This window comes from Macrotis lagotis, chromosome 1 (genome assembly GCF_037893015.1).
Source record: "Macrotis lagotis isolate mMagLag1 chromosome 1, bilby.v1.9.chrom.fasta, whole genome shotgun sequence".
Classification (NCBI taxonomy): domain Eukaryota; kingdom Metazoa; phylum Chordata; class Mammalia; order Peramelemorphia; family Peramelidae; genus Macrotis; species Macrotis lagotis.
This window is the reverse complement of record NC_133658.1, coordinates 274,581,019-274,597,425: the sequence shown is the minus strand read 5'-3', so window position 1 is coordinate 274,597,425 and position 16,407 is coordinate 274,581,019. Positions and strand designations below refer to the sequence as shown.

Below are 16,407 nucleotides of genomic sequence, written 5' to 3'. Positions count from 1 at the left end.
TCTGAGCTGTTCTGGTCCTTCCTGTGTAGGGGGTTATGCCAGATTTCCTGAATACAATACAGTTGCTTATTTGATTTTTCTGCAAATGATTTTTCTCCTAAGCTCTAGTCTTATTAGTATAACTTTGCCTCTCAACTCATAAAGGTGTAGGATGTGGAGGCAATTCCCTGAACTTTTTTCCTGCCTTAAATCAAAAAACATTAAGAACCTATGTCACAGGGCGGCTAGGTGGTGCAGTGGATAAAGCACCAGCCCTGGAGTCAGGAGTACCTGGGTTCAAATCCAGTGTCAGACACTTAATAATTACCTAGCTGTGTGGTCTTGGGCAAGCCACTTAACCCCATTTGCCTTGCAAAAACCTTAAAAAAAAAACCTATGTCAAAGGGTGGCTAGGTGGTGCAGTGGATAGAGCACCAGCCCTGGAGTCAGGAGTACCCTAGTTCAAATCTGGCCTCAGACACTTAATAATTACCTAGTTGTGTGCTCTTGGGTAAGCCACTTAACCCCATTGTCTTGCAAAAAAAAAAAAAAAAGAACCTGTGTCAGACACAGCTAAAAAGCATGGAGGATACAAAGGCAAAAACAGTCCTAGCTCTTAAAACAATTTTGAAATCTAATGGGAAGAAAACAAATTGTGTGTGTGTGTGTGTGTGTAAACGGTATATATATATTAATAGATTGGATATAATCTCAGAGGAGAGGTATAAACATTATAAGATAGGAAAGACTTTTTTTTTACAGAAGGTGGGATTTTAGCTGAGATTTAAAAATAAACCAGGAAGCAGAAAAAAGAGAATCCCAAGTATCAGAGCCAATGAAAGTGCACTGAACAAGGAGATGAAATGTCTAGTGCAAAGAACAAGGAAGTCTGAATCACTGGGTTGCAGAGTATCTATAGAGGAGCTGAAGGTGCAAGAAGACAGAAAAGGGAGAAAGGAATCTGTTTATAAAGGACTTTGAATGCCAAGTGGAAGTTTTCTGTTTGCTCCTAGAGGTAATTTGGAGTCACGAGTTGAATAGGGGTGTGACTTGGTCTGACCTGTGCTTTAGTTAAGAGCAATTTGAGAATAGAGTTCCCAGATACTCATGGAAGGAAGACCAACCAAGAGGGTGTTCTAACAATCTAGAACGAAAGTGATGAGAGACCTACATTGGGACGGTGGTGGCTATTTTAGAAGAGAGAATAAACATACAAAAGCTACAGCAAATGTAGAATTGATATGATTTAGCAACAGATTGGATAGTGGGGCTAGGGGAGAGGAGGATTAAGTGAGGAATTGAGGATGACATATTGTGGACCTGGTTGACTGGAAAAATGATAGTGCCTTTGATCGAAATAGGGAAGTCAGGAAGAAAAAATTTGAGGAAAAAGATAAGCTTATTTTGGAGATCATGACTTTAAAAATAGCTACAGGACAGCTGGTTCAATATGTCCCTCTTATAGTTGAAGGGAGAATAGAGGTAAGGAGAGGTTAGGGTCGGGTAAATAAATCTGAGGATCATCGTAGAGATTATAAATCTGTGAGGGTTGTTAAGGTCACTAAGTAAAATAATAGGAGTACCTGTTTGAGAATGGAAGGCAGATGTGCCATACAGAAACGATTGTGTGTCAACTTGTGCTGGGACCCTCAGCCCATTTTGTCTTTATTCAAACATGAGGAAAGGACAGCCTTGGGTAACTTCTGGACTTTCACTTTTGATCCCTGCCCCTAGTAGAGCAGTTCTAAGTAGGAGGCACTCTGGCACACCCAACTGAGGCTGGGTTTCTAGCTGGAATTGGGAAGAAAGCATGGTCCTGGACCAGGCCAGAAATATGGCCATCTTCTATTAGGTCTTTGCCAAAGAGATGATTGGGACTGTATGGGAACGAATGAATGAATGAAAACGTATGTTTTAAATGCTGACTTTGTAATGGATACTGGACTAAGAACTGAGCTTATAGAAGTACATAGAGCAAGACAGTCCTTAAAGGAGCTTGTGTTCTTTGGGCAGAACACATGTAGGAGTGGAATGACCAAGGAGAGTGGCCTGGAAAATTACAGTAATGTTAATTGGAGCCACAGGGCAATTGGTTTTTGGGAATGGTTCTGTTGATTAATAATAATAATTATAATAGCTCACATTTATGTAGTGCTTACTGTGTGCCAGCACTGTGCTAGTGCTTTTCAGTCCTTATTTGATCCTCACAACAACCTTTGGAGGCATGTGCTATTAAATCCTCATTTTACAGATGAGAAAACTGAGGCAAACAGGATAATGTTTGGTCACACAACTAGTACAGTCCAAGATAGGATTTGAACTCAATTCCAGCATAGGAACTCTATGCACTGGTTATGCACTCTATGCACAGTTAGCTGTCCCAGACTGAAAAACACCCAGTAGGGGTGGGACATTTTTCCTTTCTCCTCTTCAAAGGAGACTGCTTCCCCATCCATCTGTCTCAGACCTCTACAGAAACTTGTTCCCACTTAGTTTTTCCTCATGGAATTGAGATACAGCAGAAAGTTTCATCTCTTGCCTCCCTAATGGCCCCCTTAACACTTCCTATTGTTCCGAGTTCCTCTTCAATCCATCAGGTATGAATTTGGGGAACATTTTCCAGCAAGCAAAATAACTCACAGCTTGGGAAAGTCATTGAGTCACTGGGAAAGAATATTGTAGCCACCAACCTCCCTATGGCAGGCATCAGAGGATTTTTCCTGAGTTAGCCACTGCAATTGAAGGAACCTGACTTCTTTCTAGTATTTAGTCAAATTGAGGAAAGAACCTTGGCTGTCTGGGGAGGAAGTTATAGAAAAGGAACAAGTTATCATCTAGACTGTGCTCTTAGACAGCTACTCATGTCCAGAGCTAAATCTCTTGCCTCATTCTGGACTGCCCTCCTCCATGTGTGAGACAGATAAATCAAACCAGCTATTTGTGTCCAGAGATATTAAGGAAAAGTTACAGTTTCCCAGAAAACATGTGGAAATGAGAACTCTGGGAGGGGGGTCAGAGGTGAAAGACCTGCCCCAATTGAAGCAGTTATTTCTGAAAAGGGCAGATAGCTCTTGCAAATTGGTATTGCTATTTCCTCCAGTACTAGGAAATCCCCTAATTTCACTGCCAAGGTGTGGAGGGAGGGGCTGGCAGTGACAAGGGATAGGAATCTGACACAATGCTAGGGAGCTCAGGCCACTGCTCAGACCTCAACCTGGTTTTCCTTGTTTATTAACCCTAAGAAGCAGTGGGCAGTTGGCTTCAGGTCCAGACCCACTGCCTCCAGATGTTTGTACTGCAGATACATGAGAACCAAAGTGAGATGCACTGAAGTTGAAGGATTGGGGAAGAAAGAATTCTAAGCCAAAAAGAATGAATGATTCAAAAAAGGTGATTGGCCTTTTTCTTTCATAAAAAGTAGAATAGTCTATTGAGGGGAATTTGAAACCTGAGGAGTAGTTCAGGAAGGAAATCAACAGAGAGAAAAGAAACTAGGTAGAAAGGGAACAGCAAGAGGGCTGAGCTCCAACTATACCCTCCTCTGCCAGTGCTTCAATTTTCTCCTTCCAGCAAAATTCACACCTCTCACTGTGCCCTTAAGTACAACACTCCTTTGTTCCTTCAGTTTCTTCTCTTTTCCTCCACTCCCCCCCACCCCAGTTCCCTCACTTCCTTCTCTCCCACACTATTCTCTATAACTGGATGACTGGACCTGGGCCTCTGTGGTCTTGAGAAATTGCCAGGCTGGGTGAGGGAAAAGAGCAGATGTCAATCAGACCTACTCTAGGCCCCGTAAGAGAAGCCCGGGGCTCCTCAGAGCAGAGGAACTCACTAAAAAAGCCTGCCTAAGAGGAGTTATTATTTGTTGGAGATCATAAATTTCTCATCTGCCCTGGAAACAACATCTAATGAAATTGCTGGAGGGCTCTAAGAAAAGCCATCCTTAGCTTTTCTTCCTTAGCCCCAATAAGGTCCCAAAGCTAAGAAGGACCCTTTAGGATTGTGTTACACTCCTTTCTGAATTATCCACTTCCTCTTTGCAGGGTGTCCAACCTTTTAGCTCTTTTGAACTGCAAGGCCCAATAAAATCCCTCTAGGGCCACAAACAGAATTGAGCAAACCCCCACCGCCAAGGAGCACAATAAAAGAGACTCTGTGCTGGAATGGGCCTAAAGGGCTCCTGTGGGTGGGACTTATAGCCAGGGAGTCTAAACCATTTCACCAACTTTTTTTTTTTTGTTTTCTTTCTTTTTTCTTTGCAAGGCAGTGGGGTTAAGTGGCTTGCCCAAGGCCACACACACAGCTAGGTAATTATTAAGTGTCTGAGGCCGGATTTGAACTCAGGTACTCCTGACTCCAAGGCCAGTGCTCTATCCACTGCACCACCTAGCCGCCCGATTCACCAACTTTTTAAACACACTTCAAGACATATTTTATTAGTCGACAGTTGTTGGAGAACAGGGACATGTATGTCAGTGTAGAGAGTGTGTATCTGTGTGTGTGTTGGGGATGAGCTTCCCTCAGGGAACCCACTCTACAGAAGATCAAGTTCCTGCATTCTTGGAGCTCTGAAGAAACCAAAGAGGAAAAATTGTAATCAGTCTCACAAAGATTTAAGCACACTTTTTTTTTAAAGGTTTTTTGCAAGGCAATGGGGTTAAGTGGCTTGCCCAAGGCCACACAGGTAATTGTTAAGTGTCTGAGGCTGGATTTGAACTCGGGTACACCTGACTCCAGGGTGCTCTATCCACTGTGCCACCTAGCTGCCCCCTAGGCACACTTCTTAAAAAAAGTACAGGAACAGGTGAAAATCATACATTGTAGAGCTAGTTCTTAAAGAACCTAAGAAACAGAGTCCTACTGGGATCCATCCAGGAAAGCTTACAAAAGGAAGATTCACTAGGGATGTGGATATTCCCTGCCTTCTGCTCAAAATAGAGCTGTACTAAGCACTATAAACAGGCACAGAGTTGAATCACAAAATAGTTGTATAAAAAGTAATTTTTTTATCATGATACAAATCCCATTAGCTCCACAGATACCCTGTCGAAATTGGGAAACTGTGACCTCTGAAAATAGAGGGCTAGTGGAAACAGAAATTGCTTTTCAGTCATGTCTGATTCTTAGTAACCCTATTTGGGTTTTTCTTGGCAAAAATACTGGAGCAATTTGGCATTTCTTTTCCAGGTGATTTTACAGATTAGGAAACTGAGGTGAACAGGGTTAGGTGACTCTTCCCAGGTCATACAACTATTAAGTGTCTGAGAATGGATTTGAACTCAGGAAGACTAGTCTTGCTGACTCCAGGCCAAGGCACTCTATCCACTACATCACCTAGCAGTGAAATCCAAAGAGTTTTTGGTGGGAGCGGACACTACCAGTCAGCTTTCTCCAGAAGAGAGATGGCAACAGTGGTCAGAGCCCCAGGACATTTGGTGCCAGGGCTTAGCCTCCAGGAAGAGGAACTGGCCTAATGGAGCCTTGGGCAAATCCAGGGGTTGGGGATACTTTAGTCTCTCACGTCAAAGCGATAGCGAATATTCCTCTCCAAGGTGGTTAGCTTGGCTTTTCGAAGTGCCTGTAGTAGCAACCTGAGTAGAAGGGCTGAAGATCCCTGGGTCTCACTGAGTTCAGTTAATCTGTGAAGGAGCTCCTTTTGCACTGCAGCCCGGCTCTCTGGTTCTGGCCACTGACTACCAGGGGTCTCTAGGGCCTGCTGCAGCCTCATCAGTCTCTTTAGTGGAATATTCTGGAAGGCCACAAAGTCAATCATTGCCTGTTTACACTCCTTGTCACCTGCAGTGGGAAATATGGGGGTTGGAGGTGATTGAGGAAGAACAGATACCTAGGAGAATTCCTTCTCCATCATCTCCCATTCCAGAGAGGATTAGACCTACCTTTGACTATTCCTGCTGGCTGGGTTATGTCCAAGTGTGCTGAAGTACAAGCTGTTCCCTCCATTTAGGGAAAGGTTCCCCATTACAGAGGGACCCTCTGCCCCTTACCTCCCTTCCTGGGCCTCGCTGTCCCCTGAGGAAATCTTAGCTTTAAGGTTGAACTTGGACAGTCAGCTAAAAGATACTGGAACCTCAAAGGCCAGCCTCTACTGTAACCAGGACAGAGATGAGTTAGGTGGAGAGAGCTTTCTTGCTCTTAAAATATTAGCAGGGAATGAGATTTTACAAAAAAATGTCTCTAGACCTTTACGCTAGCCTTGACAAAGATGAAAATTGTTCTTTTTGGATTTTGTCTCTTCTAAGGCTCCTCCAGAATCCCTCCAGCCTCCTGAGTTCCAACTATGGAGAGGAAATTTCTCCACCAGTGAAGTTGTTCCCTGACTCAGACCTCAGGGGAGTGATGGAGTGAGAGAAAGCCAAGCAGGGAGGCTGACTCAATCCCATGCCCTCGGGTTTCTGTTTTTTTAAGGGAAGGAGATGATAGTGGAGGAATAGGGGAAGCCCCGCTCTCACCTGTCTCTTGAGTGCCGTTCAGGAAAGTAGCACAACGTGTGCACATAGCATCATGGACTGAGGTCCCAGGAACATTGAGGAACATTCCCAGGGTGGCACAATCTCGATGTGGCTGGCATCTCTCCGTGCTAGAGCTGTTGTCTGAAAAGGTTCCTGTGGGGCACAGCTGGCATTGTGTGTTCTGGGTTGGAGTCCCTGTGGGGAGGGCAGGGTCAGGGAGAAATCAAGGCATCCCAGGGTGGGCAAAGAGAAGAGGGAGAGGCTTTATATAGCCCTACCAGGTGCCAGGTGTCTCTTTACAGACATCTCATTGAATCCTCCCAACCCTCATGGTACAGCAAGAAGGGTTAAGTGACTTGCCCAGGGTCACAGAGCTACCAAGTGACCCAGGCAGATTTGAATTCAGATCTTCCTGTTCCCGACCTAGTGCTTATGACTACGCCTTAATCCAATGCCTAGGAGTGGAAATGGGAGGGAAGGAGAGGCGATAGAGGAAGATAGGAATGCTTCCATCCTGATTTTCTTTGGCATATTATTTTCAAATCAGAAACTTCCAGCAGGCATCACTCCTACCACCTGCTCAATGGTGTCACTCACCACCTCCCAGCCCCAATCCAGCAGAGATGGACTGAATGAAAAAGAGTTCAGTGTCTGCCAAGAGAGCTCAGATCTGCCAGGTAAAAAGGACTGTGGGAAAAGAGACCCAGGAAGCCAGAGGAGGAGCCTACTCGGGTAGCCCAGAATGACCACCCCAGAGTCCGGGGTCGGGCCTACCACCTACCCAGAGTGACCACCCCGGAGCCAGGGGGACAGACCGAGTGCTCAATGCAGAAGTCGGCGTGGGCATAGAAGCCCTGCTGGCAGCGGCAGGCTCGGTTGTGGGTGGCATTGCAGGCCTGGACCTCCTCCTCGTGCTCCCCGCAGAACACGTTGCAGTAGAGGCATTTCTCCAGGTAGTTCCAGTACTGCGTGTAGTGCAGCGAGGGGCAAGGCTGGCAGACCGTGCGGGTCCCGGAGCGGCAGTGCTGCGCTAGCGAGGTGCCGGGCGGGCACTGCTCACACTGCAGCCACTCCTGGGTCTCCGGGTCTCTCCAGGGATAGGTAGGGCCGGTGGCCACATCCCTGGGCACCACCAGCAACAGCAGCAGGGCACCGACGGTCCTCTGAGCCGGGGAGATAGAGACCATTAGCGGGGGTCGGCCTCACTTGTCCGGGCCGCCTCCCACCACCCAAGCAGCGCTGGCTCACCGCGGGCCTTACCATGCTGCGGGCCGGGGGTCCTGCGGCTCTCGGCCCGGGCGGGATGGAGCCGGTCCTCTCCGGGGCCAGGTCCCTGGCCCTGCGGCGGCAGAGGCTGAGAAGGCTGGGGCAGCCCCACGTGGCGGCTGGCGGCCCTCGGGGTGCCCAGACACAGCGGGGCGCCCCCGGCCTTACCTGTGCCTGGCGGCTGCTCAGATCGCGGCCTCCCAGATCGCGGCCCTGGCGGAGCGGCCGCCCTTTATTAAGGTGGAAAGACAAGCGGGGGCGGGGGCGGAGGCAAAGGGGAGGGACCCCCGGCTCCGGAGCGGCCCCTCCCCCAGCGCCTCCAGCCAGGACAAGCCCTTCTCTTCCACCCCTTCCCCACACTTCCTAACCGGGATCGAGAAGGGAATGCGCCCGCCCCCCCCCCCCCCCCAGAGACGGCCTGGGCTCCAACACCGCGGGGAGACCCACCTCTCAAACTGAAAAAGTTAATCTGGGCGGGTAGGTGGTGGGGAGCCAAGGTAGAGCCAACTCCTAGAGAGCTCACTTCTTCATTCACATGGCTCTTGACAAGTTTTGGAGCAAATGACTCAACTTTATTTTTTCTTTTTAAAGTCTTAAATATCCAAAACAATGTATTTCTATACACAACAGGAAAAAAAAAAGATTTTCTGTGAAAATGTGAATATCATTTCCTAGCTTTCTTAAAAAAGTTAAAATGTAGATTCTACAGGTTACTGTCACCACTATCCTGCTTGTGTTTCCTTTTGTTCTGTTCTCTCCCGTGCACTTAAAAAATGTTTCACTGGTACTTTTCAAAACAAGACATCTCCATGTTCCCTTCTGTCCCCCCCCCAATAACAAATGGGGGCCAAACAAAAGGAAACTATCTCTTGTGTCCATCACTTCCCTAACAGGAAGTGAGAAACACACTTCATAAGTCCTCTGATGACATGCTTGATCATTGTGCTGATAAATTTTATGTTCTGATTATGTTGAAGTCATCCTGAGTCAGTTCATACTATCCATTTTTTTGGGTCACTTGATTACTGCTCAATAATTTCCATTACATTCAAATATCACGACTTGCTCAGTCATTTCCCAATTGTTGAAGGGATCCAAGACATCCCTTTGGATTCTAGTTTATTCCTTCCTCCCCCTTTCAAGATCAGGAAGTTTTGGGGTTTTTTTCCTTGTATTTAATCCTTTTCTGATATGATCCTCTTTATTCCCAGCCCTGCCACTAGCCTAGGTTTTTTTTCCCCCAGTTAAATTTGATAAACTCGTGTGAATATTCAACCCTCCTTTGTCTTATTCAGTAATTCACCATTGAACTCCTCCACTCCTGTTTGCATATTCTCATAATCCCAATTATGAGAAATTACATTTTTTTCAAGTTCTGCCCCCTCCTTCCTTCTTTACATTCGTGTATTCCATGTATCCTTTCCCTTCTCCCTTTCAATCTTTTTTTTTTAGTTTTTGCAAGGCAATGGGGTTAAGTGGCTTGCCCAAGGCCACACAGCTAGGTAATTATTAAGTGTCTGAGGCCAGATTTGAACTCAGATACTACTGACTCCAAGGTCGGTGCTCTATCCACTGCGCCACCTAGCCACCCCTTTTCAATCTCTTGTCCTATTACTCCCTCCAGTCCCTTTAAAGACCTTAAGGATCTGAAAGGAGCTGGCTCTCCCATTAAAATGTTAGCACTATTATCATAAAAGTTCCTTACATATTTACCTTTTTTTAGTTTTTACAAGGCAGTGGGGTTCAGTGACTTGCTCAAGGTCACATATTAGATCTCATCCTTTTTTAAAAAATCATTTTGCTCTAATATTTCTCGCTATCTCATTTCTTTCATATACTCGTTTTTAAAGATTTCATTTCTTCAGGTAGTCTAAAATATTTATTCTCCTAATTCTTTCTTTGAGACTTACTAAGAGTCCCTTCAATGCTAAACCAGAAAAATCTGTCTACATTCAATGCTTCCTCAACACTCACTAGCTTCTCCAAGGAGGAATTTCAATCCTGTAACCTGGCTCTCACCTCTGCTGCTCTCAAATACTACCAATGACCTACACTTCACTGGAGTCAAAGGCCACCCCCTAATATATTTTTATCTTCCTTGACTTCTCTGCCAATTCCCCACGAAGACTCTCTTTCCTTGGTGTTGAACTCTTAACTTGTCATATCTTCATTGGCTCTTTATATATTCTTCTCATTGCTTAAGGTGGGTGCTCCCTAAGTGCTATCCTTGGCCACTTCCTCAGCAATTTCAGTTCTCATTGATGTATTACTCACCTGTTATAAATTGCTTGTGCATGCTTAGTCCAGTGATTAAAATGGTTTTTATTAAGATATCTTAACAAAATGGGACGCAGCTAGGTGGCACAGTGGATACAGCACCCACCCTGGAGTCAGGAGGACCTGAGTTCAAATGTGAACTCAGATATATAATGATTTCTTAACTGTGTGACCCTGGGAAAGTCACTTAACCCTATTGCCTTAAATAAAATAAATAAAAGATATCTTAACAAAATGGGAGAGAGGGGCAAGGAAATCCCAGAAATGGAAGGGCTTTTATGCAGTTGGAAAGGCCTTGTTCATGCTCCATCATGCCAATCATAGACTTGGGGTCACAATCTAATTGATACATTGGTCCAATTGGTACCATCTATGAGCAAAGGAAGTCAAGACCTACCTTACAAAGGTGGGACACACCCATTTAATCTCAATTTTTGACCAGACTGAGGCACCAAGACACCCACATATCCCTCACAATTCCCTTTTCTTTTATAATAAGAATTTGGGGTTCCACACCTTATTTGTATTTTTCTTGAGTCATAATCCTTATTGACAATAACTACTGACTTTTTCTATCAAGATTTTTACTTCATTATTAGAGATACACTCATCCTAATTTACTGACAGAATTTTGTACTATTTGGGTTATTGACTGGATCTTACACAGGAGACACATGGGTAATAAGATTATCCCATTTAGGGCTAACAGTATGATACCCAACAACTGTTTCCACCATGAATCAGTAAACCAATTAATCCAAGAGGTACTAAATGGGCTTGTCCAGGTTTGAACTGAAACATGTGCCAACTTTCTGATATCCCTATTACCTCCTTTACCAACTGTCCATTGTCTTCAATCTTTAGGCAGCAACTTGATATAACCAGGATATAAATTGGGATTTCATAGCCCCAATTCCCATCCTGTTCCCAGGCAATAAGCCCTTGAATCTGGCTAACAACTCCCAGACCAAATCTTGGCAAATGGGTATAATCAAAATTTTCTTTACTGTAATGGATCCGGACAAAGGATCCAGGTACCATCATTACATCTCACATGAGTCTCAGTCCACCTATCTCTTTAAGTTGTACAGTTCAGAATATATGTACCCTGCTTCTGGACATATCCAGACATTTGCTACTCCTCAGGAAAATATCCTGGCCAGACTGGTATAAACAAGAGTCACCCTGAATTGACTCAGTCATATGCCACTGGTGTTTCTCTCCTCTAGACCAGAATCTTGTGCCACAGTGCACCTCTGACCAGACACTGAGAATCTAGGCTGGATTCAGAGGGGGCCCTGGCACCAAAGGCCAATTTTCAAATTGCTGTGGACCACCACAAATCCAACAGCTAGCCACACCAAAAGACTGGGCAATGACTTCTGTCAGATTCTCCTCCCATCATTACTAATACCCTGATATCTAAATCAGAGATGGGACTCTCCCTAGAGAGGATATCCAGACTCATGTAGGGTAATAAGCCACCCAATAATCTCGATCTCCTTTTATCTCAATGAAGAACATCTTCACCTTCCCTCTCCTTTTTTCCATAAGAAGAAGGATATAAGTAGGGAGGTCACAGTTACAGATAACAGACCCCTTGACTAAACAATGTACACATAGGCAAGAGGTGGTGGAGATGAATTGGTCCAGTATCTCTCCTTCTCTCTTCTCTTCTCCCTTGGAGATATCCAATGTCCTTCTGCATCTTCTGAATCTGTTCCAAAAAAGTCCTCTCTAGCTCAGGTGACTTGAGATCTTGTCTTTTGGTAAAGAAAATGCTTAACATTTTACTAAGATCAAAACACAAGTTTTCATCACAAGACAATGAGATTCTGGAGCTTATTATAATTTACCTTTTGCCTTACTGTCATATTGACTCACATAGTTCACTTTAACACAATAAACTCCCATAAGTGTTTCACTACATGAGTAAACTCCACTGAGAATTATCATATTAACTTAAGCTTCTAACATATACATTCAACAATCATCTTAGTACAAAGAGTACCCATCATATGATTTAAAAGTAAAAACAATCTTAACCTTGTACTCTCATTACAATAATGACTTAAGGAGCAAGCTAGGTGGCACAGTGGATAGAGCACCGGCCCTGGAGTCAGGAGGACCTGAGTTTAAATTCAGTCTCAGACACTTAAGAATTGCCTAGCTGTGTGACCTTGGGCAAGTCACGTAACCCCATTGCCTTAAATAAAAAATTTTTAAAAATTATTACAATGACTCAAATATCCTTAAGCAAAATGAATTTTTCTTTCCCAAAATATTCCCAAATAAACCAGATTTTCCTTTTCCTGATGTATTTATTTGACTCACATTCCTTTCCCTAAACCAGACCTTGAAACTGTAAGCAACCTAAGAATTTTGGATTCTTCTTACCTAAATATCCCCTCTAACATAAAAATTGAGGAAACTTAATTCCTATCTTAACATGTAGCTGATAGGTGTCAGAGCCACACATCTAACCTATCTGGTTTATTAAATCTATTTCACCTAAAACTTCTTTTTCTGGTTTGCTTATCGGTTTACTATAAAGATCCAGGACATCGAAGGAAAATTCCTTCATAGATAAAATTATTGAATGTCAGCATCCAGACAAAGGTCATGTGGGTAGTGAAATGCCTTAGACCAGATTTATTCTTCTAGGTGAGATATTATCCAAATGTAATTTTGGGGGAAATCAAGTCAAAAGGGTCCAGCCCCAGGCCATACTGGAAAGCTGTACTTTTTTTTTAAAGTTTTTGCAAGGCAAATGGGGTTAAGTGGCTTGCCCAAAGCCACACAGCTAGGGAATTAAGTATCTGAGACCGGATTTGAACTCAGGTACTCCTGACTCCCAGGTCGGTGCTCTTTTCACTGCGTCACCTAGCTGCCCCAAAAAGTTGTACTTTCAACTGTACATCCCTGTCACTTGACATCTTTAGCCCATTGGCTTCCTTGAGTCCAAGAACACTTTGACCCAGTAACACTTCCTTTTGCTGACCATACTGGTATCTGACATAAAAAGAGAAAATTGATTAAAAGTTCCATGACCTAAAATAGTTGTTTTACCTAATTAGAATTTTTGAGTGAGTTCAACTCACTAAATTTCAATTATAATTTTTTTTTTTAGGTTTTCAAGCAAGGCAAATGGGGTTAAAGTGGCTTGTCCAAGGCCACACAGCTAGGTAATTATTAAGTGTCTGAGACCAGATTTGAACCCAGGAACTCCTGACTCCAGGGCTGGTGCTTTATCCACTGCGCTACCTTGCCGCCCCCCAATTATAGTCTTGATTCGTCCCAATTAATGAACCCCCTACAGCTAAAGTTCTGAGTGTCTTCATGGGTCCTTGCTAAAACCAGTAATTCTTAACTATGATTGGCCCTACAGACCTCGCCTCCTACCTCTTACTCAAGGTCTTTGATCTTCAGACCCACATCCCTTTGTCTGAAATCATATTTGCTCTATCTCTATATAAATATGGTGTATCAGATTCCCCTTGGCTAGAGAACCCTCCTTCTAGCCTGCTGTATTTTACAACAAAGAAACACCTCCTTTGGCCAGGAGATTGCCTATCATCTCTTAAATTCTCACGTAACAATTAAGTTAAATATTATCACAGAAAAATCTCAAATTATCCTTCTTGTGTTTATCTTTCTCATATTACATAAGTGCTTTTACTTCAAAGCAAACAACCACAGCTTTGTAATATACATATATATACATAAAATATTTCCAATTCACATATATAGCTAGAAACTTCTATACATAAACTTGTTTAGCTACTAGCCATTCTTAACATACAAATTATTTTCATTTTTGCAATGCAATTGGGGTTAAGTGACTTGCCCAAGGTCACACAGTTAGGTAATTATAATGTGTCTGAGACAAAACTTGAAATCAGGTCCTCCCCACTTCAGGGCCAGTGCTCTATCCACTGCACCACCTATTGGTTTTAGACCATGTGGCTAGAGCAGAGACATTAAACATGATTTTCTTTCAATAACTATGTCTCCAATCCCTGATTTTATATATTTTTTTCCTTTCCCAATCATATATCACACCTGTGGTGGGGTCTCCTTCCCTTTAAGGCTTAAGCTGTTTAAATCTCCTGACTTCCACCCCCACAGGTGGGGCACTCCTCAGGTGAACTCAGTTTGGAGTTCAAGTCTTAACAAGATACTCATCCAGCCCCACAGCACCCTTCCCCCACCCAACCCAGGGAGAAAACACATGGGATCTTTCCCAGATAGGCATAAGAATAAGAAATCTTCCCTCCTATAACTTCTCAATCTTTCCCTTTAAAGTTGTTCCTCTCTTAAACTCTCAGTAAACCACTGCTTTTTCTCCTCAAGAATCCTCCTCCTGGGGGCAGCTAGGTGGTGCAGTGGATAGAGCATTGGCCTTGGAGTCAGGAGTACCTGGGTTCAAATCCGACCTCAGACACTTAATAATTACCTATTTGTGTGGCCTTGGGCAAGCCACTTAACCCCATTGCCTTGAAAAATCTAAAAAAAAATTTAAAAAAAAATAAAATAAAATAAAAAAGAATCCTCCTCCTCTCCTCCCCTTTTCTTTTAACTCTACACACCAGCACAGAAACTGGTTCAGTGAGCGAGGGGCTGATCTCCATGAGGGAGATGTTGCACATTTACTTCCTCCTTCCCCCATCTTATGAAACTACTCAGCCTAACTTCCAGCTACCACAGTTTAAAACCTAGATGGAGTCCCTGGACCACTTCTACAGGGCAGGACATAGAACAAACACTCACCCTCAAGGGAACATTCAAATTCACTCATACAGCACTGGATCCAATTGGCTTCCTTGGCCTCCAGCTACCAGCCACATGGCGCCCCCCAAGTCTGGAAGCAACCTTCCCCCTTTAAGATTTTGGGGAAATTACTGGAGAGGGAACCCAAATCCCCCTTCCTCCCTTCGGGGCACCCTATTATCCTCTGAACTCTCCTTTTGTATAGATCTCTCATCCTGAGGACTTCTCAGCCAGCCACGGTGGTTCTAATTTCAAGCCCACTTTCTTGGTGTTCTTTGCTGGGGAAATATCTCAAGAGATTCCTGGGAAGATTGGCCTGGATTTGGAGCCCAAGAGTGGTTAAAATGGTTTTGAAGATATCCAAACAAAATGGCACACCTCTCAAGGTGGGAGAACAGCAAAGAAATCTCAGCAAAGGAAGGTCTTTTATGCAGACGGAAAGGCCTCGTTCCTGCCCCCTCATGCCAATCATAGGCTGAGATCACAATCTAATGATACATTGGTCCCCATACATTTTCCCCTCCCTGTTCCTTATACTAATGTGCAACAACAGTTATATCTCCTTGGGCATGTGCAAAGGAGGTCAAGACCCACCTAATCAGTTTTTGATCAGATTGAGGCTACTTTCCCATAGGCAACAATAAGGGCAGAGCCCAGTCTTTGTAATGTAAACTAACAATCTTCCCATCACTTTCTAGTGGAATCCAAATACCCACAGCTCCAACTCCTTCTTTTCTTTTTTTTTTTTTTTTTTTTTTAGGTTTTTGCAATTCAATGGAATTAAGTGAATTGCCTAAGGTCTCACAGCTAGGTAATTATTAAGTGTCTGAGACCACATTTGAACTCAGGTCCTCCTGACTCCAGGGCTCCTGCTCTATCCACTGCACCACCTAGCTGCCCCCAACCCCTTCTTTTCTAAGGGCCAGTCCTACCTACAGCTCTCCCTGTCATCCATTTAAATGCTTTACAATGAAGCTAAGTTTTCTTCTAAATCTGTTCCTCCATCTAGCTCTATTTTTTTGGGAATCCCTATTCTCATTTCCCCAAGACTGAAATGCTGGTTTGTTGGGGTTTTTTTCCCAATTTTTCAGCTTTTTAAAAACATTTATCAAGTGCTTTTTATGTGCCAGACATTGTGCTGGCTAAAGGAATTCTAGTATAAAACAAAAATCCTGCCCTCAAGAAACTTACATTCTATTAGGGTATAACAATACATGAATACTTGTAACAAAGAAAGAAATTACAAAGCAAATTTATAAGTTGGGGAGGACACTAGCAACTGAAAGATCATGAAAAACTCATGTAGACAGTGACCTCTGAGCTCTGCTTTGGGAAAGTCTGGGAATTTTAAGAGTTAGGGATTGCATTCTAAGAATAGAGGCTGGTCTTGCACAGGTACAGGGAAGAGGATATTGTAAATAGGAGATGGTAAGTGGGTCAGGGAAAGCCTGTATATGTGTGTGTGTGTGTGTGTGTGTGTGTGTACAATGTAGAATAAACCTGGAAAAGTAGGCTATCTCTATAACACTAATTCTCTTTTAATTCTTTATAGGCACTTACTTTCATATTCAAATGGTCTGCAAGTACATTTCTATAAGTCTGCATACCACCTGTCATTCAAGGCCTGCCAGAATTAGCACCAGTT

The 16,407-nt window shown here is 43.7% G+C and overlaps 1 protein-coding gene across 2 annotated transcripts; it reads right to left on the bottom strand.

Moving 5' to 3' along the window:
- Nucleotides 1-378: 378 nt before the first annotated feature.
- On the bottom strand, nucleotides 379-7,651 carry TNFRSF6B (TNF receptor superfamily member 6b). Of its 2 annotated transcripts, XM_074210502.1 has the most exons (4): nucleotides 7,231-7,651; nucleotides 6,450-6,644; nucleotides 5,501-5,775; nucleotides 379-4,547 (listed from the first exon to the last, which is right to left on the bottom strand). In XM_074210502.1, the coding sequence occupies exons 1-4, from the start codon at nucleotides 7,634-7,636 to the stop codon at nucleotides 4,524-4,526; spliced, it is 900 nt and encodes a 299-aa protein (XP_074066603.1). In that variant the 5' UTR covers nucleotides 7,637-7,651; the 3' UTR covers nucleotides 379-4,523. The 2 variants fall into 2 exon arrangements, with proteins under 2 accessions (XP_074066603.1, XP_074066604.1); XM_074210503.1 differs by lacking the exon at nucleotides 379-4,547 and having other exon boundaries at nucleotides 4,555-5,775.
- Nucleotides 7,652-16,407: the final 8,756 nt, after the last annotated feature.

What these genes read in the sequence shown, in the direction of transcription:
- TNFRSF6B (XM_074210502.1), bottom strand. Translation starts at nt 7,636, where the DNA reads ATGGTCTCTATCTCCCCGGCTCAGAGGACCGTCGGTGCCCTGCTGCTG. An exon ending in CTCCGGGGTGGTCACTCTGG is followed by an intron (nt 6,645 to 7,230) that starts GTAGGTGGTAGG and finishes CCCTCCCCACAG; the next exon opens with GGACTCCAACCCAGAACACA. An exon ending in ATATTCGCTATCGCTTTGAC is followed by an intron (nt 4,548 to 5,500) that starts GTGAGAGACTAA and finishes TGGTTTCTTCAG; the next exon opens with AGCTCCAAGAATGCAGGAAC.